The sequence below is a fragment of the Solanum stenotomum genome, chromosome 1 (genome assembly GCF_019186545.1).
Source record: "Solanum stenotomum isolate F172 chromosome 1, ASM1918654v1, whole genome shotgun sequence".
Lineage (NCBI taxonomy): Eukaryota > Viridiplantae > Streptophyta > Magnoliopsida > Solanales > Solanaceae > Solanum > Solanum stenotomum.
The window spans coordinates 9,936,648-9,961,426 of NC_064282.1; the positions used below are offsets into that span (position 1 = coordinate 9,936,648).

Here is a 24,779-nt window from a genome sequence, read left to right on the forward strand (position 1 = left end):
TTTTCTCCTAAAACATGAAAATTTACAAATTGAAAAAATTATCAAAATATTCTTAATTTCTTATACAATCTAGCAAATCATATCACATGAGCATCCATAAAGCACATATCTCCGTAATCGTTTAGTAAATAATTTTTTGCTTTTATTAAAGTAATAACTAGTTTCTAGACACACACGTGTGTCTCATGTAATATGTTATAAATTCGTTAGGACAATTAAAATTTAATAAAAATATGTGTGTAATGAGTACTAAAATGCAACAATCTCAAATAAATGTTATGATAATAATTTATAGAAAATTGAATTAAAAAAATACTAATAGAGAAATATAAAAAAAATAAACATAGAAAAAATAATAGTAACATATGCATCATTCTTAAGACTTTAATCATAACATTATATAAATGAAAAAATAAATACAAAATTGGTACATAATTTTCCAAGTTTTTGTCGACATCTTCTCTCATATCCAATCAAAATTCAAAAGTCTTCTCCATCGAGTCAAACTAAAGCATGAATCAAATAGAAAAATTACTTTATTTTCGTAAAGTGATAAATAATCAGACTAAGGTAGATTATATCATTTACTTAGATGTTGATGGCTTCACTACTTTAACAATAAAATGAAAAAGATAATTTTGGATGTGAGTTTCATAAAACAATAAAGATGAATTTATATAGATAAAGATAGAGGAATACCAAAAGACATCATAAAATTTTAAATTAAATATTATTTGAAGGTTTCAAAGGGCCAAAATAGATAAAAGAGAGCAATTTTAAGATTATTATATATATGCAACGAACCTCCATTAAAATCTGGAAGAGTATCCTTTGAACACATGAACTCTCCATTTACTCAATGTAATAATTGATTATCACTAATATTTAAACATGTAATTAACTAAATATTTATAATATTTTAATCTAGTATCGGGGGAAAATGATATTTCAAATTTCAATTACTTTTATTCCCACTTTTAGTAATATATATATATATATATGATAACTAATAGTAATTCTTTAATATAATCTTTTTCATGTGGTACGAATAATATTTCATGAGAATATAAACTATTTCTTGCAAAAATTAAAATAATGAGTTCTTTTTAAACAAGAAACTCATGGATCAACTTTTACATTTTAATTTTCTTAAAAATTATGATTCGAATTTGAAATCATCCCAAAATATTCCCACTTAAAAGGAAAATAGTAATATACTTAAACTGAAAAAGGAACATTTTGGTTGTGATTACTAAGCATAGACTACCTGGGGCTGGGGAGCAAGAAGGTGATTAGGAAGTCGCCACGTGGTTCTCTCAACTATACAGCAACACCACCGGTTAACGCTCGTACCTCCGTCTCCGATGTTATTAGGGTTCTTGAGGGTTTTATCTCAAGGGTCCTGACAATACCCAGAAGGTAAAGCTTCAATCTTGGCTTTATTTTCTTGGTTCTTTGATGTATTTTCGAGGGATAACGATGATTTAGGGCGATATTTTATTATGAGTTTCCCTTTTTAAAATTAGACTTAAATTCATGGTGAAAGTTCTTGCTTTTGAGTGGAAAGAAGTTCTTCTTAGACTTGAAAGGATACTATGAAGTGTTACACTTAATCAAGAACATCTTTGCTATTTTGGCTACATTTATCTAGAGTCTTTTATTTTAATTTGGCCTAAAAAATTGGTGTTACTCGCCAGAATCTTCTGGCTAGCATTTTGCCTAATCTCTCTATTTCTATGGAGAACTTCAGCGGTTTTAGGTTGGGCAACACATTTAGGAAACAGAGAACTGATCTATATCGGCGGCCTCAAAAGGAGTCCCAGTTGAATCTGGATTGTCGTGATAATTCATCCATTTCGTCAACGCTACCATCTGATAGTTTGAGCAAAGCGTCTAGTTGTGATAATGCTGATTATGGTAATATTTCAAGAACATCTTATAGTAACCTCAGTGAAGCTGAGGCTGCCGGTGAGCTTGGTGTCGAAGGTGGTAACTCCGGATACTCCTGTTCCAGTGATACCGAGCAAAAGGATGGTCAGATAGATATGAGTAGATTTAGTGAAGGAGACCTAACAACATATCGGGCAGAGGATCCCAAAAGCGGAACTGTGATGTGCAGTAACCATTCTGGACTGCCAGGAGTAGTATCAGATGGAGCTGGGAATGACACCAAAGTCAAGAAAGTGAAACTCAAAGTTGGTGGTGTTACAAGAACAATAAACACTTCTGTTGCCGGATCCTCTTCAACAAAGTCTTCGTCCTCTTCAGATTCCCCTCAAAAATGGCAACCCAAGGTCATTATTTATTTTTCTGTTGTGATAGCTCCTTTATACACATTTGCTTTATGAAACTTTAGGAGTGCATCATACTGATTGGGGATGCACCTTGGTCTAACGCTAAAGAAATGGTGCAGCATACAATAGGTATTACTAGATGCACTGTGACCTAACTGGTCTTTCTTATTTATGAACTTTTCCCTAAGTTGTCTTGAATGTAATTGTTATATTGAAAATTTTCTAGAGTTCCCGTTGCCTGTCCATCATCAATTTTTTCTAGCTCCTTTAGGTAGTTTTCACTTTTTCATGGATGTAATATCCAATTTGTCCGCAATTTTTTAGATCCTTTAAGTAGTTTTCTCCTTTTCATGGCTGTAATATCCAAATTTGCATGTTATTTTTCCTCGATAAATGTCTTAACATTAAATCACCAACTAAGTCCATAAGAATGTGACTTGTCACCTATAAGACCACTTCCTCAGCAGTCTGCAGAAGGACTTCTGTTTAGATTCCTCAAGGTACTGATGATTGATGTCTTTTGGAGGCTAATTTAGGTTTTCTTCTTCTATTCCACAGCAGAATACAAGTGGACGTCATTCCTCTTATAGTGGAAAGGCAATTGGATTGCGAGGTATCCCCTGGAAGGATTTTGCTAAAATTGGTTTTGGCGTTGGGAAAGTGGATTCCTCTGTGGATCAGTTACCTGGGCATATTGCCCCTTTGAAACAATTAGGAAAATATGAGGCAGCTCATAAAAACAAGTTTCTGCTAAAAAGACATTTATCAGGTGAAACATTCGATGATGAAGACACTGAGAATGACGATGATGATGAGATCCGTTACCTGGAGAAACTCAGGTTTTCTAAATACTCTGCTGGTTATAGTGCTGGCTATGAGGATGATGATGAAGTTGGATACAGAAAAGAGCGGAAGATATCAAGGGTGTTAAGTCAAAGTAGCAATGCTTATGGTGCAGATCTGAGTGATTACAATTCGCTTAAAGCAGTTAAAGGGATTAAGAAATCCAAATCTGAAAGAGCATCCCAGGATTCAGACTATGAAGAGGCAATGGTTTCTGATACTGAGTTAGTACCCAAGAAGAAGAAACAACTAAAGGAATTAGCTGATATCTCAGTAATTGAAAGGAGAAAAATGGCCGTGACTACTCGCCAGCAAGCACTTCAAACTGGAAAAGATATTTCTTGCAGTGCAGGCTTGAGTGCAATTGAGTTTCCCCATGGACTTCCACCTGCACCGCCTAAAAGTTAGTATTCTCTCCGTCTTCTATGGTTTACATATTTCAACTGAGGATCAGCTGATAAATTCAGCTTAATCTGGTTGCAGAACAAAAGGAGAAGCTCTCTGAAGTGGAACAGCAGTTGAAGAAAGCTGAGGCTGCTCAAAGACGCAGGATGCAAGCTGAAAAGGCTGCTCAAGAGTCGGAGGTTTATACGTCTTACTCAAGTTTATGTGCTTATGTGTTTTCATTGTCCAAATAGTTTCCATACAGCTATGTAAGTGGTTTAACCATATATAGTTTTTCGCAGGCTGAAGCAGTAAGGAAAATCCTAAGTCAAGATTCTAGTAGGAAAAAGCGAGAAGATAAAATTAAGAAGCGACAAGAGGAGTTAGCACAGGTGAGAGTATGACACAAGTAAAGAATTGAATTTTTTTAGTTTGATGTTGCCCCTCCTACTTTATAGTTTTTGGAAATTTCCCAAGCACTTGTTTTTTGGGTCAAAATCTAGCACACCTATTATCTTCTGTTTTCTACTTTTATGTTTTTGTTTTTAAGTTTCTTCTTTCTTTCTTTTTCCAGTCTTCTCCCTTCCTTCTTGACCATCTATAGGAATACTTCCTTTTTGTTCATTCAGTTAGTCCCACTTTCCTTGGGTCACCATCCCCAGCAATGGCAAAAAGAGCTTCTTCCCTCCTTCTGCTCCTTACTCCTTTTGAAGAGTGTTGTGCCATCTGTCTTTTAAAGTGCCTATGACATCCTTAGATGACCACTTCCAGATCATGTGTGGCCATTTACCCATTTCCATGTAATTCTAAATCGTCAGGGTGAAGCTGCTGTTCTTTAAAGAGAGTATTTCCTGGTTGAGGAGCTAAAAGTTGCAATGTTAAATTTTCTTCTGCACTTATACTCTTTAGTTTATACGTCACAATTTTTCTTTTGTGCATATATTATGCATTCAGGAAAGAACTGCAACAGCTACTTCACTATCATCAAATGCTATCAGATGGGTTATGGGTCCTTCTGGTTCTGTTGTGATATTTCCCAATGAGATGGGACTCCCAAGCATATTTGAACCAAAGGCTTGCAGGTGATGATCTGTAGGACTTAATGCTTATTCTTGAAGTTTGGATGCTCGAGGACCTTTTTCTAATATTCAAATCCCCCCCACCTCCACCCTTCCCTCTTATTAAATTACTGATCACTAATTTATATAACCTGTTGATTTGGGTTTCATCTGGGTATTCAGCTATCCACCTCCTCGCGAGAAATGTGCCGGTCCATCTTGTATGAATACATACAAATACAGAGACTCCAAATCAAAACTGCCTCTCTGCAGTCTCCAGTGCTACAACGCAGTACGTGAGAAGATTGAACATCTAAGTGCTTGCTGAACAGAGCTCTCACAGCCCTGATACTGATGGGCACTTGGACTTTATTTGTAGAGATTCATGTGGTAACTGCAAAGAAATGGTTGTGTTCCATATCGTCTTTGATTCTTCTCGCATAATTCAGCTGGCATAATCTATGGCTTCAGCTTAAATTGTTCATTGTACAGTTACCAATCCAGTTAGCATCATTGTGCCTATGCTCCATTTACCAAGATTTCTAGTATGTGGAAAGTAGCTTCATAAAGCCACTTATATATATCTGATAACAGTCTTCTGTCCCGCTCAATTGAAAGTGGGATGAATCACACATTATCTACTTTGTGCCTTCTGAGTGGAAATGCTCTGAGAATTTGTACTTGTAAGAGTGAACAAAAGTATAAGAAGAAACCTTTCTTGGTCTCCTCTAGAACCAATAAGATCAGGCTGAACATGGATGGAAGTGCTGAGGGTGAACTGGACGATCCGGTGTTTAGTGACATTGTCCATAGCAAAGGTGGCGGATGTGGGCACATAGGGATAATTGGTATTCAGAACAGTCATGCTGCTGAACTGTGGAACTGAAGGATGAAAGTTTTTGTCTAAACGTGTTGAAGTGGAATGTCTGTCTAAGCTGTAATGATGCGCTGAATATTACTCCGTTCGATATTCAATATTGTCATTCTTCAGTTCTTTTTCTTGTTCCTGGGAATATGTCAAGGCACACTCAGTATATTCCAGCTGAGAAATTGAAACCAAGAATCCCAATTCTAAAGCTGTAAACTTTGATCTTAAATTATAACTTAACATCAGTTATGGAGTTGATCTTCTGGTGCTATTGGTGTGGAAAAACCATCACTTTTATCATGTAGCATACATTAGGAGACTGAAACCAACTTATGGATGCCATCTTAAAGTTGCTGTTGTGACCTGCAAAATCAGACATTACTGTGCTGGAGAAAATGATTTTTTATTATTTGTCCTTTATAAAGGTGGTCCAAAATCCAAATGGAGAATATCAAGTTAATAATAATGTAAGCATTTGAGTTGTTTGGGACTTGGTCTAAATATGCATGGCCAACTTAATTAGTCAATCATTAGTGATAGGTGAATACTGGTGGAATGAGTGAGATTTGTGGTCCAGGGGAATTGATGAACTGAGGAGGGTCCATATTCAAGTAAATATAGTATAGGTATCTTTCAATTCATCTTCTTGATATGTACCTTTTTATTAGTATTTAATAGGGTTGGCAATGGGCAGTTGAGGCCCATTTCTAGGTTATATATTCTCCAGCTTTACTATTGTATAAAATCATTTTGATCTAGTTGTTGATTAGTCGCAATCATTTAACACACTGGTGGATTTGAAATTTTCATTAAAAGAGAGTTAAAATTACTTACTAAGTATTAAACAATGTAATCTTCCAATGAAGTGACAACTCCGCTGCTGATTTTAAGCACCAACATTGAAATTACTACAATTGTTTAAAAACAAAATGAATGAAAATTGGAACAATCACACTCACATACTATGTTTATTAAATTAAAATAAGAAGTCTCCCTCATAGCACTAGTTATTACTCTATCTAATTAATAATGTAATTTGGCTGATTGTTTTTTGGAAGTGTTTTGCTAAACAAATTTATAAACAATTGTGGCATAACGTGTTATTCACACTGATGTTTACTTGAGATTGACAAAATTATTAGATAATCCATTAATCTTTTGCATGAACAACTCTGATATTTAACTATTAAATTCCTTTCATTGATTTTTCAATTAATCTTTTATTAGGTAGCAAAATCAACATTTGATGTGCTCACAAAAGAAAAACTGTTTTATATTATATTGTTTAACATTATTTTTCAATTAATCTTTTAACACTGTTTAAATTAGACACTTTTTTCTTTTCCATAATCAGTGAACTTTACGCTTAATATAAAGTAAAAAGTACATAGTTAACCTAGGTGTTCAAGTGACCATTTTGGATATAAAGGTTGTAACTAAAAATAGTATTTATCTTATATACTTTTTGCAGAAAAGAAAAAGGTGTGTGTAGTTGTTTTCATCTACAAAGTTATTAAACATAGTACTAACATTGATTGGATATTTCAACCAAATATGTATTTTCCACCAAAAAATATAATAAAGTTAAAAAGTACATACTCATAATTCAAAATTTTGCAGACCATCAGAATCCCTTTCCTTCAAACCTCTTTCCCACCAAGAGTGGGAATTAAGGAGGTCATTTTTATTAATGATGTGAAATAGGTTTGATTTTATTCTTCGTTATGTTTTTAGGTTAAAATATAATGTCGTCCTTAGTTAACTAGCTTAATTTTTATTTTTTTTGACAATTACTTCAAAACAATCAATGTTGTTGAGCTATTAAATGGGACAATTTTGTCTTATATTTACGTTTGGGACAAGTTAATTACAGAGACTAAAACAAAAACTTGTGAAGATTATGATGCAAATTGTATGTAATGAAATAATTAATTATTAATATTAATTTTTTAATTAAATATTTATCACATTGTTTCTTTTTTCAAAATTATTAAACTCTCGGCTGAAATTGAAATGACTTAGAGTTATACTAAGCAATAACTTACTAAGATGAAATTGAATTTGATTTTTTTAATTTCCTTTATTATATCAATCTTAAAGCTAGTAATATAAATTCATTATTATTAATAAAGTAAAGAGTCAGAAATATACCTAATTTTATTTTTTTGAGTTTCATAACTAAATTATTGAAAGTGTGAGTTTCACACATAAACTATCACTTATTAATTTGGGAATCACATCTCAATGATATATGTAATACACTTTCTTTTATTTAAAAAAAAATATAAATAAAATATTATATACTGACAAAATTAAATAAACTATTAATATTATTAAAATTATTGAAAATGTGAGTTTCAGACGTAAACTATCAAGTTTGTTGGTCCAAAGAGAAGAGTCAACAAAGACTATTGAAAACACAGTCATATGGAGAAAAAAGGGAAGTAGTATTAAGGGGTCCTTTGGTGTGAGGGATAATACCAAATAGTCTCGGGATTAAATTATAGTACCGCTTATTTTGTTGTTTGGTTGGCAAGTTCGGGATAACTTATCCCGGGATTAATAATTAGTACCGGGATAAGTTATCCCTCTCTTTGGGTGGTATAGTAATCCCGGGATAACTTATCCCGGGATAAAATAGGTAAATGACAAAAATGTCTCTTTCAACCCTTTTGTTATATCACTTTTTACATTAATGAAGGGCATTTTTGTAAACAAATAAATTGTTCTTAAAATTTATTATTTTGAATACAACAAACCAAACACTCAATAAAAAATAATCCCAACACAACTTATCCCATCATAACTAATCCCAACATAACTTATTCCATCATAACTCATTTTCAAACCAAACGAACCCTAAAAGTAGTAGTTATATTTCAAAAATTTGAAAGAGAAAACTATAGAAGGGAAAGAAAAAGGGTATGTATATAGGGGGACCTGACCTGTGTTGGAAGAGGCGACAGACAATAGAGAAAAAAAAGTCTCTTTTAACACAAATAAGTGACCTGACAATCACGTGATCTCTCTTTTTCTCTTCCACTCTACTACTCTACTAACCAGTCTTTGATTCTTGAAAAACCCCATGTTGTTCTTTCCTCCTTTTAAGATTTCTTCCTTCAAAATCCACGCGCTTACTTTGTAGTTGTCTGGTTTCTTGAAATTGATTTTTTTTCATTGTTTCTTCACTTCCCATTTGTTCTTTCTACCAAAGTTGAAACCTTTGTTGGAGTTCTTGAAACCCCTTTTCACTTCCAAGATCTCCTTCTGTAGTTGAAGGTATGTTAATTTACTTTTTTTACTAGTTTTTGTTGCGTATATTGTCCTTATAATTCTTCCTATTCTTGGGTTATTGCTTGTTTTTGAGTTTTGGTGTTATTTTTCTGGGGATTCTTGGGTTATTGCTTCTTTTTGATTCTTGGTGTTTTTTTTCTTGGGATTCTTGGGTTATTATTTTTTTTTAAATGTTTCAATTCTTGTTTTTGTAAGGATGATTAATGCTTCTCTGTCTTGTCATTAATAATCTTGGTTTTCACGCTTTTGGCCTCTGTTTATCAGAAGTTTTTTTACTTTTGTTACCGTTTCTTGTTGGTTGATCGATCTTTCTCTTTACTGCATTTTGATTTTGGCTTGAGTTTTGAGTTGGTTGTGTTGTGTATGTGGCTATTCTTCCTGTTCTTGGGTTACTTTTTATTCTTGGTGTTATTTTTCTTGGGATTCTTGGGTTTTTTTCTTTTAAATGTTCAATTCTTATTTTTGTAAGGTTGATTAATGCTTCTCTATCTTGTCAGTAAGGTTGTGTATGTATGCTATTCTTGGTTGGGTTCTTTTGTTCTACCTATTATCACTGAGAAATTTTACTTGTTTATTCTGAAAATTGAAGGAAAATGGGATTTATTTCACGGAAGTTATTCCCAGCATGTGGGAACATGTGCATTTGCTGTCCTGCTATGAGGTCTCGATCTCGACAACCCGTTAAGCGATACAAGAAATTGCTAGCTGAAATCTTCCCCAAATCACCAGTAAGTACATTGATTTCAGTTTTCTTGAGGTCTAACTAATACTCCACTTTCACTTGTCCACTTTGAACTTTCCATACTCATTCAGAAATAATAATTAATATGAATTGTTTACCTTAATACCCATGTTAATTGATGTATTTTCTTAGGTGATTTAGGGAATTGAGTAATGCTAAGCGTAAAACACAGAAAAAGATATTTGTCTTTTCGTTGATATGTTAAAAGTGACGTGTAAAAGTGAATGGAGGGAGTAACTGCCTTGTTATGCTTGAGAAGAAAAGATATAAAGAGTAACCACAGTCAATCCATGAATCTGCTTTGTTGGTACTTGTGATAGCAACATTCAATTGCTCTGCAACTTGTGAATGCAGGATGGCTTGCCTAATGAAAGGAAAATAGTGAGATTATGTGAATATGCAGCGAAAAATCCTTTCAGAATCCCAAAGGTAATGGCTTTCTTCACTGCCTGTGTATGTAATCCCTTTCAGTAAAATTTGCAGCCTTTACACATGCTTTTCTTGATCAGATTGCAAAGTATCTTGAAGAAAGATGCTACAAAGAGCTGCGAAGTGAGCACATCAAGTTTATCAATGTTATTGCTGAGGTGTACAATAAGTTGCTTTGCATGTGCAAGGAGCAAATGTGAGTTATTATTTTTCAATATTTATAACTATCTCGGTGAAGTATAAGAGTTTAAACCCCAAGAGTATTCTCTTGTAGTATTTTCCTGAATATGATAGAATGGAACTTAGTTTTTTCTTCTTCATCCAGCCTTAATACGTTTACGATTTCCCACAATTATTCTTTAATTTCTTCAGGCACTTTTTCAATCTAAGTGTCAGAATTAATAATTTAAAACATCTTCAAATTACGCACAGACAGGGCATGCCATAATTTTGAGTTTGATATTAGTCATCACTAATAGAGCCGTCCTTACCATCAAGCTGCTGCATGTAATCAATGATTGCAGGTTTACATAATACATATAATTTAATTAGTCCTATATTATTCCAACCTTCAATATGCTTGCCCTTCATTAAGTCTGTATTGCAGTTGATATGCTTACCAGTAGGCTGATTCTGTAATATAATGCTTTAGATTCTCATTGTTTGGCAAAACCTATGCTAGGTAACTCAGAGAATGATATTTTGTAAAATGATATCAAGTTGGAGTAAGCCTCCACTTAATCTTCTAGGGATTTAATATATTACCGATTTGTGTGTCTGCAGGGCATACTTTGCTGCTAGCCTATTAGACATGGTTGTTGAACTGCTGGATGACTCTAAGAAAGATGCTATCAGGATTACTGGTTGCCAGACCCTGACCAGGTTTATTTATAGTCAGGTGATTAATGAAAATATTGATGAATGCAGCTTTGTATAATGTCAAATTCTCTATTGGGGTATCAATTTGGGTGTGTAATGAGTAGTTTATTAATCTAAATATGTAACACAATTACAAAAATACCTTCATTGAGATGTAAAAGAAAAGTTCTTGAATGTCTAATTGCATATTCTTCACACTATGCTGTTCTGGTTGATTAAAGAGTCTTTGCTGATTAATTCACCTCAAAAACTTCTTTTGGCTCCAAAAGTGGTATTCAGTATTCAATATTCATCTCTGAGCAACCTCAAATAAATATAGGGGAGTTTAAGCTAGTGTGCTTTTGTTAGATGAAGCCATACTGCAAAACTACGTTATTTTGGTAGTCAAAACTTTTGTTATTGAAGCTAAAGTGTGTTACAATATGCTTGAGTTCTTCCTCTTACTTGTATAGATGAGCATGCCACTTTAGTTGTACAGTGTAAAGAGTCACTTCTTATCATCTTATGTATGTTATCTGAGATGACTATCTTGCCCATGTATGTTTATAGAATTTTTATTCCCCAAGAATCTTGTATGTATAATTATTGCTTCCTAGTTATGGTAAACCCAGAGTCATTCTGCACTAGCTGAAGATTGACATTAGTTTCTTTTATTTGTAAAATTACTTACCATCTTATTTTGGAAGCAGGTAGATGGAACATACACATATAACATAGAAACTTTGGTTCCCAAAGTATGTTCATTGGCACGGGAGACTGGTGAAGAACATGAAAAACGCAGCTTGAGGGCATCAAGTTTGCAATGTCTTTCTGCCATGGTATTGTACTTTTATGGTTTGGTCAAAAGCCATTGTTTTAACAATGCTTGCTTTATATTTGGCAGCAATTCTCTTCATACAAGTTTGCTGAATGTTTAGTTGGACCTGAGTAATTGAATCCACCTTTGCAGGTTTGGTTCATGGCTGAGGTCTCTCATATATTTGTTGATTTTGACGAGGTTGGTAGAGTGATCTCTCTCTCTCTCTCTCTCGTACAAGATGTTCTAGTTCCTTAAGTTATTATTCCCTATCTTTGTAAATGTTACATACTCTTCATTTGCCAGAACATATTTCATGAGTCCTTATTGTGAGATTTGATATGAAGGTTTTCTGAAATAGACAGTGATATGTTGTGGATAGTAATGTAAATCTTGTTTCCCATCTTGGGTGAGTTCCTAAGAGTCTCTATCCTTTGATTGTTTGCATTTATTGCTAATCTAATACATCAGTTATTCATGGTCATTGGCTTTCGAGTGAAAAATTACACCAGTAAATGAACTGAAATGTTCATGAACAAACTCAGCAAAAACAAGATCTGTTTGTTTGTTAAACAATGAGCTCGAGCTTATTGTAGAGCTCAATATTAAATGATCTGAGCTCAGTATCACCTGTTTCCTATTTTTCTTTGTGAATATGAGAGGTCTCCAATTCTTTCAGGGGCATAATCTGTTTTCTCTCCGTCTCTGCATGGGTTTTTTACTTCCCCAAGTCCAAGTGATACAATAGGAGATTAATTATTCCCTCAGTTTCAATTTGTTTGTCCTACTTTCAGTTTCAATTTGTTTGTCCTACTTTCTTTTTAAGTCCGTTTTAAAAAAATGCCTCTTTCCTTTTTTGGCAGCTTGTTAATTCCAACTTCCCATGACATGTTTAAAACCACAATATTAAAGGGCATTTTGGTACATTTGACCTATTGTTTTTATTCAAAAAATATACTAAAGAAAATGAAACTTGAACAAAACTCACAAATGACTGAATGAGCTCAATGTCTAACTAGTTTCTTCAATGAACTCGATCCTGAGCTCCGCTCAGCTATTTGTTTAGACAAGAAGAGTTGAGCTCAGCTCAAGCTTGAAGGAATTTACTGAATTTGAGTATGTGCTTGACACGTGGCACATGCTAATTGTACCAAGTATGCTGTGCTTGCAGTAGTAGTCAGACCAAGTGCAAGCATCTGGAAATCTGCTTGGGTTGGCTCATTTACAGCTCTAAGAAAAAATGCATTTTCTTGTTTTCTCATTCTAGTTGGCTATTCTAGATTGCTGACTAGGAATTATCCATGTATGGATGATGTCTTCTCAGAATGCTTTATCTTTTGTTAACAAATGACAACTAGCCATCATTGAAGTTCTATATCATCTTGTGCAGATTGTTCATGTGACTCTGGATAACTATGAGCCTGAAATGCATAATGAGGACTTTGAACGAGGGGAGGCACACCACAATTGGGTGGATGAAGTTGTTAGATCTGAAGGAAGAGCTGTTGGTAGTGAATTCGGTCCTTGCCAAATTAGACCCAGACCTGATAAGAAAGATCCATCTTCATTAACAAGGTTTGTGCCGCTAAATCCACTAAAAATTTGGCTTTCTTACCAGATAATCACGACTGCTGCAAATGCATTGATATCTCTTTTAATCACTTTATCTACCTACCTTTTTATCTTTCTGCCTCAAATTGTTTCTACAGAGAAGAAATCGAAACACCAAAAGTATGGGCTCAAATTTGTCTTGAAAGGATGGCTGACCTGGCCGAAGAGAGCAGTACAATGCGTAGGGTGTTAGAGCCAATGTTTGTCCATTTTGACCATGGGAGGCAGCACTGGGTTTCTCCACATGGATTGGCTGTGATGGTTCTCTCCGATATGATCTACTTTGTTGAAAGTTCAGGTAATCTGCTAATATACTGCTTCTTGAACCTTGGTGTCATTATCCCTAGTGTACTGATGTGCCTGCATTGGACAACTTTTCCTCTATCCTTATCTTCATAGTGGAGTTCTTGGTACATTTTGCTCATCAGTGTACAGCTGCATAACCAGATGTCACTTGTGAAGCAGGTGTTTCTTTGATGGGTTTCCCACTGCATTTCTGTTCAGTATTAATTCTTCTTCATAGATATTCCTTTTGCATGTAGAAAAAGTTACTAGACCTGCTTTTTCCGCGTTGTGTTCTGGGGAATAAGGTAAATGACAAAACACACTGTAAAAGTATATTGCTCAAACTGGTGGGTCAATGACTGGTATCTGTTATATCACCATCTAACACTGTAAAGTATATTGCTTAAATACTGTTTTCCTAGAAGTCATCATAATTCTATACATTGATGACACAAATATTTGAATAGACTTGATGACATCTAAATGTTCTTCATTCTTGTGGATTCTCAGGGAATCAACAGTTGATTTTAACCGGTGTAATTCGTCATTTAGACCACAAGAATGTGGCACATGATCCTCAAATGAAGTCTTATGTCATCCAAACTGCTACTGCTTTGGCTCGACTCATTAGATTGGAAGCTAGTCTCTCAGATGTACGATTTGTCGGTGACCTGTGCAGACATTTGCGTAAGAGCCTTCAAGCAACTGTCGAATCAGTTCAAGAGCAAGAGCTTACCTTCAACCTTGCACTTCAAACATCTATCCAAGAATGCTTCCTAGAAACCGCTAAAGGGGTAATTTATGTTAGTTAATGAATGGTTTTGATAGGCTATTTCTGATATTAACAGATTTTTCCCTTAGATTGTTGATGCACGACCACTGTTTGATATGATGGCAATGATGCTGGAGAAGTTGCCCTCTCTTAAAGTGGTTGCCAGGGCTACAATGGGATCCTTGATCATTCTTGCTCATATGATCTCATTAGCATCTGTTGTTTCACGATGTCAGCAGGTAAGTGATTGCCTGCTTTGTCATCCATGTTGGGTCCTCTTACATTGCCAGCTAGCTTGTTTGCCGTAAAATATGTTTCCTCCTTTTCAGCTTTAGGCTTCTCGCACGTTTATTGTCTGTTTTGAGTAATCATGTCTGAGGTTAATGAATAAAATCTTCACAGAATGTTGGATGTGAATCGTTCTTTTTATGTATTCTAATGGAAATGGATATATTTTCTGCCGTACATGATTTCTTATCTTTTTATGGTAACTGGCAAGTAATATCAATGGGAACAATGAAATTTTCTTGTTGAGTTGAAGTATGTGTCTTCTATATCATTTGTGTTTCAACAAGATTATTTTATATTTCATTATCTTAAATCCTTTTAGGTATTCTCTGAGGAGCTGTTTGTTCAGCTACTGAAAGTGACATTGCATCCAGACGTTGAAATACGGATTGGAGGACACCACATCTTTTCTGTTCTCCTAATCCCAAGTTCTAACCATATTAGACATGACATAGCCAACCACACAAGGAGATGGAATGCAAACGGCTCATCTACATTTGTGTCAATTACTTCATTACTTGATAAGCTTCGAAAGGGAAAGGATGGAATTAAGTTGAAGGAAGGACATGTTATTCAAGATGATTTGAAGGCGAGAGACAATGTTGATGAGGAATACAAGCAGGGTTGGACCGTAAACAATTCACCGAAGTTTAAAAAATTTAGTTCTATGATTGATTGTACAGCCGTATCTGTTGGTAGCTTGAATGAGGGTGTAAGAACATTACTGATTTAACTGATATCACTTTCTTATTCTAGTTTTTCTTTCTTTCTCTTTTTTGCATTTTCACTAATTTCTGGCTCCACTGAAGAATGCTTTTCACTTGATTCAGGAACCATACATTCTGAAGCTAAACAAGGATCAAATTGTCCAGTTGCTGTCAGCCCTCTGGCTACAAGCCAACATGCCAGATAATTTACCTGCAAATGTTGAAGCTATAGTTCAGTCATTTTGCTTGACACTTATTTCTTCACGTGTTAAGGTGAGCATTCAGGTTATTCACATTGTGATGCTAAACCCCCCTCCCACCACCCCCCCCCCCCNCCCAAAAAAAAAAAAAAAAAAAACTAAACAAAAAGTCTTGAGTAAACACAATTTCATGCAAGGTTTAAGTGCTTTCTCTAAACATCTTTGTATCTAATCCATGCTCATGGTTGTCAATTTCCTGTTGTTGCAGAAAACCAACAATAATTTACTGATACGCTTTTGTCAGCTTCCTCTATCACTTATGAAGTTATCCCTAGACCCTAATAATGGTAAGGAACTGTATTTTTTGCAACTAATGAACTCATGGTTAACTGCTAAAAGTGAATTACAATTACCTTGTGTCTTCTTTCAGGATTGTTTCCTCCAGCATACCAGCGTTCGCTTCTTGTGTTATCAGCTGCCATGTTAGCATTTTTGGCGAAGATTTATCAGATAACTGACCTAAGTATTATACTTGAAACATTGCGGGATTTTGGTGTGAGTACTCCCTAGGATAAACTTTCATTGATTTCATTTCAAAGTCATGGCTACATGTTCTATTACTAAGAATTAATGCAAACAAGGCGGTTTGATCTTGCTTTTTTCACTAAAAAGAATCTTAATTGATAAGATATTTGCAACATTATGGAAATAGAAAATACTATTTTTCTGTTGTTGAACAAGTTCTGATTGCTACATTATGGAAACAGAACTGTTTTTCTGTTGTTGGACAAGCTCTGATTGCAACATTATGGAAATGGAAGAAACTATTTTTTCTGTTGAACAAGTTATGATTGCAATTTTATGGACGTAAAAGTTTTTACTATTGTTGAACAAGTTAGAAACGACATTTCATCTCTACTACCATGTTTGTTTAACAAATTTGTTATGACATATTTTGTTTGCAATTGCTGTTAAAATCCCCTCCATGTTCAGGTTGATCCTTTTCTGGGTATCAATGATGGTTATCAAGTGTACCTGAAGCCTCATGTAGATGTGAGAAAATATGGTTCTGCAGCAGATAACGAAGCAGCTGTATCATCACTATCAGAATTGCGGAACAAAATTCAAGAGTGTCATGAGATAATAAAGGACATCTTAGTTAAAAGTTTGTCTAGCATTGCAGAGGTACTAGTTGTCTTGAAAATTCAATGTATACTTCGTTATTTCTCAACTTAACTCTGGCTCTCCCCTGCCGCCAAGAAAAAAAAAGGAAAGTAATCGCAAATGGACTTTTTTTTGTCCCTGGTCCTGCATATTCGTGCTTACTTATTCTTTTGGGGTGTGCCTTAGGTTAAGGCAGATGACATATTCAAGCAGCTGTCGGAGGATTTCACACCTGATGATACTTTCATCTTTTATCTAAAATCAATGGTTGGAATGGATCACGTCCAAATAGGATCACACTCCAGATATTCACCTTCGTTTGATGAGGTTTGCTCACCAAGCATTCACATGATTCTTTGTGGCATGACATAGATGCTGGTTTAGTGTTCATCATCATTTAGTATCCCCACCCCCGGTCCAATTTATGTGGCACTTTCCTTTTACTCCCTCCATTTCATTCTACTTATCCCATGTTGACTTGACACTCCCCTTGAGAAAATATTTATTAGGGGTTTATCTTACTAAATTAACCTTATTAATTATGCTTTGGAAATCTAAATTTGACTACTAGCATTTTATGTAGTTATTTAATGATAAGGGTAATATTGGAAGAAAATGATAATTTTTTCTTGATTTGTTAAAATAGACAAGTAAAAAGAAAAAAAAAATCTATTTTAGTATTAAGGGGCAAGTAATTTGAAACGGAGGGAGTGGCATGTCCTTAAAAGAGAATGCCACCTTTTGATTTTACCCTTAGTGAGATTATTATTTATAGCCACATAAATGTCTGGCTTGTTTAAGACATGAGTTTCAGTAGTCTTTTCTTTTTTAACTATGTGCCCAGTCAACTAGGCCCTATAAAATGGGATGGAGGAAGTACCAAGCAAATCTGTCCCTATCATTCCCTAGTTTAATGCCAGTGTCTGCTAACAGCTTCCTCATTGTTAATACATGCTCTCATATTCCTGAATCACAACATCTTTATACGTTTGTTGTTTACTGGTGCAGGAATGTTATCCAAATTCGTTTGTAGAGGATGACAAAGTAAGTGAATCATCAATTGCTGACATCACCAGATTCGTTCCCAGAATTCCTATGTCTCCATCTCCTTCGATGTCTCATGTTGTGAGCATTGGACAGCTTCTTGAATCGGTAAACTTCCCCACAGGCCACAACCCCTTTTATGTGTCCATCCACATGCATGTTTTCCTTTTGTGTGCCCCTAGAGATGAGCTTGATTGTAGAAGGATAATATAGTCCAGGCAGAATAGTTTGTTAGTTATACACAAGATTTAGGGAGGTGTGACTAATAGTTGATTTTCCTGTTTGATCCGACTATTGCCACATTATTAATGAGAGTGTAAATCCTTTTAAAGAAAAGGAACATCTTTCATGTACTCAATCACAGAGGTAACTCTCTATTTGCAACAATGTGTCACATACTACTTTAGTGGATGCTGCATGATATCACTTTTCTGCAAATAGATTTCACCTCTTGTAGCAATCTAAAGTTGTGCCTGTTTTGAATTTGTTGCTCAATATATGAAATTTGAAAAATTGTTGAATTTGTCGTTCAATATATGAATTTTTGAAAAGTTGTTGATTACTCCCATAGTTGATCCAACGTAAAAGCAAAGTTTTTCTGAGTGTCAAGTCTCTCTCATCTGAAAGTGTATAAAATGATGTGAGTTGAATCTGAAACAAAATTGTTAAATTTCTGCTTAGTTATGTACTGTAAGTTATATTTGCAAGCTGGTCCTGTCAAGTTTGTCTACAAAGTTAGCTTCATATTTGCATCTCCTGTCAAGTTATATAAATGGATTACATCATCTAATATTATTCTAGGTCCTTTGCCTACTTTTTCTCCGAAAACGGTTTTCACACGTTTTTCCTTGTTAAACAAGGGCAACTTCTGCTCCCTGATTGGTACCTTTAATCTATGACCACTACAGGTGTTTGACATGAGTGTGATATAGTTAGGTTTTGTTAAAAATTGAAGCTAGAGACAGATAATACTGCACCGATTATATGAACGAAGTACAAGCATTCATAGTTTTGGTTGGTCCAATGTATGAAAGCTGACAAAGCACCAACTTAATGATCTTTTATGCGATTTGAAAGAAACAAGTCAATTGAATAGCATTCTCCTTATTGTTCCTTAAGTTGGTTTCTTTTCTCAGGCACTCGAGGTGGCTGGTCAAGTAGCTGGTTCATCTGTTTCAACTTCACCACTTCCATATGACACCATCACTAGTCAATGTGAATCTCTTGGCACAGACTCGAGAAAGAAACTCTCTAATTGGTTAGCTCATGAAAATCATTGTTCAAAAGCAGCTGGTATGGTGTATCCTGCCTTCCCCGCAAATGGGCCATCTGCACTTGCTAAGGTGATCTTGTGTTAATTGTCTCCTAACTAGATCTTCATGCGTATTCTTATTTTGAATCCCTTGATAGAGAAAGTTTGAACGCAAATGTGATCTCAGATGATTTAATTTCTCTCTGTTTCCGGTGTAGAGGTTGTTTTTGTTCATTTAATTTCTCAATGTACGAAGTCTAGACTTTTTGCTTACGTGCATTTGATATTGATATCCATATGGTATGTTTTAACGTCTGTAACTTGTGTTTGCTGCAGATACTTCAAGAAGATGGACCTGCTAAAGGACCTCCGTTATCAAATGAATCATGGCTAGCACTGAGGCTACCTCCTGCAAGTCCTTTTGATAACTTCCTCAGAGCTGCTAGAGGTTAGATCGATGCACGCAATGCAACTGCACCTTAGTTTGTAAATGACATCACATTGAGCTAGTGATCGACTAGTAGGTTTAGCTAACCCTTTTGCTTTAATTCCAACTCTGGAGCTGTCATGCCCCAACTTATCAAGTGTTTGTATTTCTAAGGTGTGTGTTTGTTGTAGCATTGTTGTAAAGTGCAGTATTACTAAGCTGTATTTAATTCTAACTTGTGTTAGTCGTCTGTATCTAGGCTTGCTTTACAACTCCAGCTCCTCTGATCATTTCAAATCTCTCTTTACAATTTGGATGGAGTTTTAATTTAAATGAAGTTGTCATATGTTTTTTTTTTGTTTCCCACCTGGTGTTCGGTACCTACTTGGAGCCCGACTAAATTCAGATTCGCGCCGGAAAATTCCATAGGGGTAACGTGTTTCCTAACTAAGGTGACTTCATATCCAAGGGGACTTGAACCTGAGACCTGTTGCACTTTCAAGTCCCATCTTCAAACCTTCATTTCATGTTCAACTAACTTTTGGTGTGATGTAGCAATACTAAAGTGATTCTTACAAGATCAAATTAAAAAAAAAGTATCTTATTTCATCATTTTGAATAATTTTGTGAATTTTGTCACAAATAAAAATAAAATAATTTTGTGAATTTTATTTAGTGACTATATCAGAAAATAATTATAACTTCTATTTATAATGTTTGATACAGTCATATATATGTATATTGATATGTGACATTTAAATGTCATATATAACAATATGTAACATTACTTGTTGTACTTTTTTATGTTGTAAATGAAACGAAATTACTTGTTTAATTGAAAATCTCAATTGATTTTCTTATTTCATTAATTATCTCTTATAAGGAAAAATTACAGAAATCTCACCTTTTAGTTTACTTATTACCATTATCCCCTATAAGTTTTACAAATCTCCAAAATCCCTCATTTTCGTGTATCAAATTAGTGTATCTCGCGCATTAGATTAATGTATCAGCGTTTATATTATTGTATCTCGCTCATCAGATTAGTGTATCATGTATAAAATGTACATCAGATTAGTGTATCATGTATAAAATGCAATGTATCTTACTTAACGATTAATGTATCTTGCGCATCAGATTAATGTATCAGCGCTTATATATATTTTTTTATATATATATATATCATCATCATCATGATGAATAAAATAAGCTGCCATCAGTTTCATGCCATACGCGTACTCCCAATTAATTATCAAGACACTTTTTTTTTACTTTGACAAACAAATTCTATATATAAGTTTCCTGTTAATTGGTAAACATGTGGAATATATTTTAGGACAATCAATTCATTAATGAAAATCATGAAATCGTTCTCTCATATTTTTCTGCTATTAAGTACTTTAGTTATTTTTAGAGGTGCGAAAGCAGATCTACAACAATCAATACAACGTGAGTAGTATAATTCCGGCAGTATTTGTGTTCGGAGACTCTATAGTTGATACTGGCAACAACAACTACTTTTTGACGATAGTCAAGGGGAATATTCCACAAAATGGAAAGAACTTTATGGGAGGAAAGGCTACTGGAAGTATTGTTATATTACATAATTTTAATATTGAAAATCTTAGTACTTTAGTTTGTTGACTATTTAATTAAACTTAGATTCGATTCTCATATTTGATAATTATAGTGGAACAATTGGGAATAAAAGAGTTGTTGCCTCCATATCTTGATCCAGAACTACAAGCTAAGGATCTCATAACAGGAGTCACATTTGCTTCATCAGGTTCAGGATATATATGATCCAAAAACTAATGTTTTATTGGTATATTTTCTTTTCTTCCCTTTTTTGTTCAATTTATTTTTTTAGTAATATATTTTTCATTATTAATAATCTTCTTTTTTTTTTGATGAAAATACAGTGAGTTCTTTCAATTCCAAAACAACTAGAGTTATTCAAAGAATATATTGGAAAGCTTAAAGCTATTGTTGGAGAAGCAAAAGCCTTAGAAATTTTGAGTAATAGCCTTTTTATAGTACTCTCTGGCCATAATGACATTCAATTAAATCCAGCTTCTATTTTAAACCCATCATACAATGAGCTCTTGGTCAAGTTTGCTTCTAATTTTGTGCAGGTACTTATTTTAATTTGCATACACTAATGTATTTTTTGATTTTTTAATTAATTATATCTAATTGTCTAATTTAATTTTGTTATTGTTTGATAGGAGTTGTACAAGTTGGGGGCACGTAAGATTGGTGTCTTTGGTGTATTACCAATAGGATGCATGCCACTTCATAGAAATACTAGAGGAGGACTTCGAAAAAATTGCGTAGATTCTCTTAATGAAAAAGCATACTCGTTCAACAATAAGCTCTCTATTGAGATAAACTCCCTTTCTAACAAATTTCCTGACGCTAAAATGGTCTATATTGACTTTTATGATTTCACGTTTGATCTAATCAATAACCCTACGAAATATGGTAAGTATTGTTATTCATATGATATACTTACTTCAATTTACGTAATACAGTTTGACTGATTAAAATTTATTGTGACAGGATATAAGATTACGAAAAATGGATGTTGTGCTCTAGTTGGGAAAATAGAATTGTTAGCAGCTTGTCCTATTGCATGTTCAAAAGATTATGAATATGTATTTTGGGATAGTTTTCACCTTACAGAGAAAGGCTATAGACTTTTAGTCAATCAAGTTCTCCAGCAACATCTTCAAACATTCATCACACATGACCAAATGATATATTCAATATAATCAACTTATTAATTCTTTTGAAAAAAAGTAGTTCATTTTTGTATTGTATTTCCTTGTTAAAATATATAGTTTAATTTATCAAAGATCTTTGTGATTCATTTGTTCCTATAAGGGGTGAGCTTGCTTTGATTTGGGACATTTCATCTAATAAGTTTGTATGGTTCCGAAATGTATAGTTTAATTAAACAGTTTTTTATATTATTTATCTATGAAACAAATAATTATATATTCTAACTAACATCATGGAGAATACTCGCTATCCTACAGAAAAAATATATTTTAACTTGAATGATAATGTTAAAGTAATTTTATTTATTTGTCTAATAAAACTGATAAGTTTGATAATTTTTTTGAGATTTTATGTTTAAAATTAATTGAAAAGAGCCAAACATACCCTTAAACTATTCAAAATATGTCAATTTTACCTCCTTGTTACGAAAGAAGTATACATGATGAAGTTTATGTCGTTAAATTTAGATGAAGTTCAAATTTATGTTTAGTTTTTCCTAAAATCAATTGAAAAAATGTACTCAGCTTCACCTTTGTACATACATACTCAATATTTTATTAAAGAAAATCTCTAAATAGTTGAGTGTAATAATTTTATGATTTTTTTTTACATAATCTTTCCAACCATCGGAATCTACTATATAAATATTTAAAGACTTATGTATTATTGCAAGTCAATTTACTTGATGATGCAAAAAATATATAAACTAACAACACACAAAATTTAAATTCCGAGAATGAAAGATTCATTTCCTATCCATATTCTTATTCTTTTTAGGTAATTTTGATGTTCTCGTCGTGGTTAAGACATGACCAAATTAAAAATATATATATATTTAAATTGGTTCAATCAGTTTCTTAACAAAAATAGACTGAAGGATGATTCTTGCTATTTTTTTGAATAATATAAGGATGTCTTTTGCTCATTTAGATATTATAAGGATGTACATTAAATTTGAGTCATAGTTAAGGGATAATTTTAGCCAAAAACTCTTTGTCATAAAGTGAAAAAATAAGGGATAATTTCAGATACATCCCTTCAGGTTTCACGCTATAACACTCACCTCCCTTGTGGTTTACGATATTACGTCTACCTCCCTTATTTTCATTTTCTTGTAACCATTCTTTAAACCTATTCAAAATAAATACAAATTAATTTAGATTTGACAATTTTACCCTTCTATATATTAATTTCTTCATATTTATAAATGATTATATAAATATAAAATAACTCATTTAACAAATACTGTTATCGAATCGTTCTTATCGGATTTCTCTCTTGGGGAGTTCATTTTTATCTTCTATTTTTGAAGAAATTGTTGCCGAAAATTGATGGGTTATTGTGGGGAAAAAAATCATCAGTGATTTGGTAAAGGTGAAATAGGAGTTCGGAACCAAAATAAGCCACAAAAACATAAAAGTGACCAAAATAAGCCACTACTTTTGTAAGTAACTAAAATAGGCTTAGTGGAAGAAAAAATTCCACTTTATCTGATATTCTAAACGTTTTTCGTTAGTCTCATAACGTGTATGTTTTAATATATAACGGAACTATTTGCTACACTTTATAAAATGGAACTATTTCTTATACTTTATAAAGTGTAAGTTTTTCTTACACTTTGTAAAGTGGAACTTTTTCTTCCACTTTATAAAGTGGAAGAAAATATTCCACTTTATAAAGTGGAAGAAAATCTTCCACTTTATAAAAAGTTACTTTACCTTTTCACTTCTTCTTCTCCCCTTTCACTTTCATGGCTTCCAAACTTCACTTTGAAGATTAACATAACAGTTGATGGTCCCAATCCGACAATTGAAGCAGCCCTACACTAAAAAATCAAAATTTTGAAAGATTGGAGTAGCACAACCCGACAACATAACAATTCGACCGTACAAATTATATAAATTAGGTATTTTTTTCCATCTCATATTTTCATTACTTTAAAATGATGCCTTATACAGTATGCATTCAATTTCTAATTATTGAGTTAGAAAAAAGTCTTTAATTCGAAATAAACAAAATGAATTACATTGTTGGATTGGTATTGCAAACAAGAGAACATGTCATTAGCGAGAGACTAAATCCCTAGCTAACTTACAAAATTAGCTAATATCATTTTTGCTAGGAAAATGACCGTAGCAACCTTTTGTAGCTAATACACTCTTAGCTAAAATTTTGCTAGGAAAAACGTAGTTAGCCTAGCTAATTTAGCTAGAATATTTTTTCTAAGAAACATATCCAAGCAAATAATAGCTAGGATTATTCCCTAGGTAACTTCATAGCAAACAACTCTCTTTTGCTTGGATATTTTTTAAGCTAATATGTAAACATCCTAGCTTTTTCTTGGCTTGATTTGTTATGTTTTCATGACCCCTAGCTTACTTTTAGAAGCAACCAAAATTACTTAAATTTCACATATCATGAAATAAATAATTGAATCCATTCAAATTACACTAATTCATTAACTATACTTGTGCATTTATTTGCACAACCATTTCAAAATGGTATGTCCTTCAGAAATGAATAACATGTATACAAATAAAATCGAACATATCTGAAGTTTAAAAACATAAAAATTAGCTCCATGTCAACTTAAGCTCAAAAACATCAACATAAGCTCCTTGTTGGCATTGTCCTCCAACTTAACGTCTCCAGCTCCAT

General features: G+C 33.6%; 3 protein-coding genes across 4 annotated transcripts; all 3 read left to right on the forward strand.

The window, feature by feature from the left end:
- Positions 1 to 1,244: 1,244 nt before the first annotated feature.
- On the forward strand, positions 1,245 to 5,723 carry LOC125853211 (uncharacterized). 2 transcript variants are annotated; one of them, XM_049532883.1, is made up of 6 exons: positions 1,245 to 2,294; positions 2,853 to 3,540; positions 3,621 to 3,721; positions 3,824 to 3,913; positions 4,476 to 4,603; positions 4,763 to 5,723. In XM_049532883.1, exons 1-6 carry the CDS (start codon positions 1,737 to 1,739, stop codon positions 4,905 to 4,907), a joined length of 1,710 nt encoding a protein of 569 aa, XP_049388840.1. In that variant the 5' UTR covers positions 1,245 to 1,736; the 3' UTR covers positions 4,908 to 5,723. The 2 variants fall into 2 exon arrangements, with proteins under 2 accessions (XP_049388840.1, XP_049388841.1); XM_049532884.1 differs by having other exon boundaries at positions 2,856 to 3,540.
- A 2,682-nt stretch (positions 5,724 to 8,405) lies between these two features.
- On the forward strand, positions 8,406 to 19,647 carry LOC125867275 (protein SEMI-ROLLED LEAF 2). Its single transcript, XM_049547713.1, has 20 exons — positions 8,406 to 8,726; positions 9,331 to 9,469; positions 9,838 to 9,912; positions 9,993 to 10,108; positions 10,696 to 10,810; positions 11,481 to 11,609; positions 11,741 to 11,788; positions 12,978 to 13,162; positions 13,297 to 13,496; positions 13,994 to 14,277; positions 14,345 to 14,494; positions 14,866 to 15,255; positions 15,374 to 15,523; positions 15,719 to 15,797; positions 15,881 to 16,005; positions 16,444 to 16,635; positions 16,801 to 16,941; positions 17,623 to 17,766; positions 18,795 to 19,001; positions 19,247 to 19,647. Exons 2-20 carry the CDS (start codon positions 9,335 to 9,337, stop codon positions 19,361 to 19,363), a joined length of 2,982 nt encoding a protein of 993 aa, XP_049403670.1. The 5' UTR covers positions 8,406 to 8,726; positions 9,331 to 9,334; the 3' UTR covers positions 19,364 to 19,647.
- Positions 19,648 to 20,903: 1,256 nt separating this feature from the next.
- Positions 20,904 to 21,935, forward strand: LOC125853560 (GDSL esterase/lipase EXL3-like). Its single transcript, XM_049533312.1, has 5 exons — positions 20,904 to 20,925; positions 21,028 to 21,123; positions 21,264 to 21,472; positions 21,566 to 21,763; positions 21,900 to 21,935. Exons 1-5 carry the CDS (start codon positions 20,904 to 20,906, stop codon positions 21,933 to 21,935), a joined length of 561 nt encoding a protein of 186 aa, XP_049389269.1.
- Positions 21,936 to 24,779: the final 2,844 nt, after the last annotated feature.

Bases quoted from the DNA above. Each gene is read 5' to 3' on its own strand.
- LOC125853560 (XM_049533312.1), top strand. From the start codon at position 20,904: ATGGGAGGAAAGGCTACTGGAA. The intron at 21,124-21,263 runs GTTCAGGATATA...AAATACAGTGAG, and splicing joins AGTCACATTTGCTTCATCAG to TTCTTTCAATTCCAAAACAA. The intron at 21,473-21,565 runs GTACTTATTTTA...ATTGTTTGATAG, and splicing joins TTGCTTCTAATTTTGTGCAG to GAGTTGTACAAGTTGGGGGC.
- LOC125853211 (XM_049532883.1), top strand. From the start codon at position 1,737: ATGGAGAACTTCAGCGGTTTTAGGTTGGGCAACACATTTAGGAAACAG. The intron at 3,722-3,823 runs GTTTATACGTCT...AGTTTTTCGCAG, and splicing joins AGGCTGCTCAAGAGTCGGAG to GCTGAAGCAGTAAGGAAAAT. The intron at 3,914-4,475 runs GTGAGAGTATGA...TTATGCATTCAG, and splicing joins GACAAGAGGAGTTAGCACAG to GAAAGAACTGCAACAGCTAC.
- LOC125867275 (XM_049547713.1), top strand. From the start codon at position 9,335: ATGGGATTTATTTCACGGAAGTTATTCCCAGCATGTGGGAACATGTGC. The intron at 10,109-10,695 runs GTGAGTTATTAT...GTGTGTCTGCAG, and splicing joins TGCATGTGCAAGGAGCAAAT to GGCATACTTTGCTGCTAGCC. The intron at 19,002-19,246 runs GTGATCTTGTGT...TGTTTGCTGCAG, and splicing joins GGCCATCTGCACTTGCTAAG to ATACTTCAAGAAGATGGACC.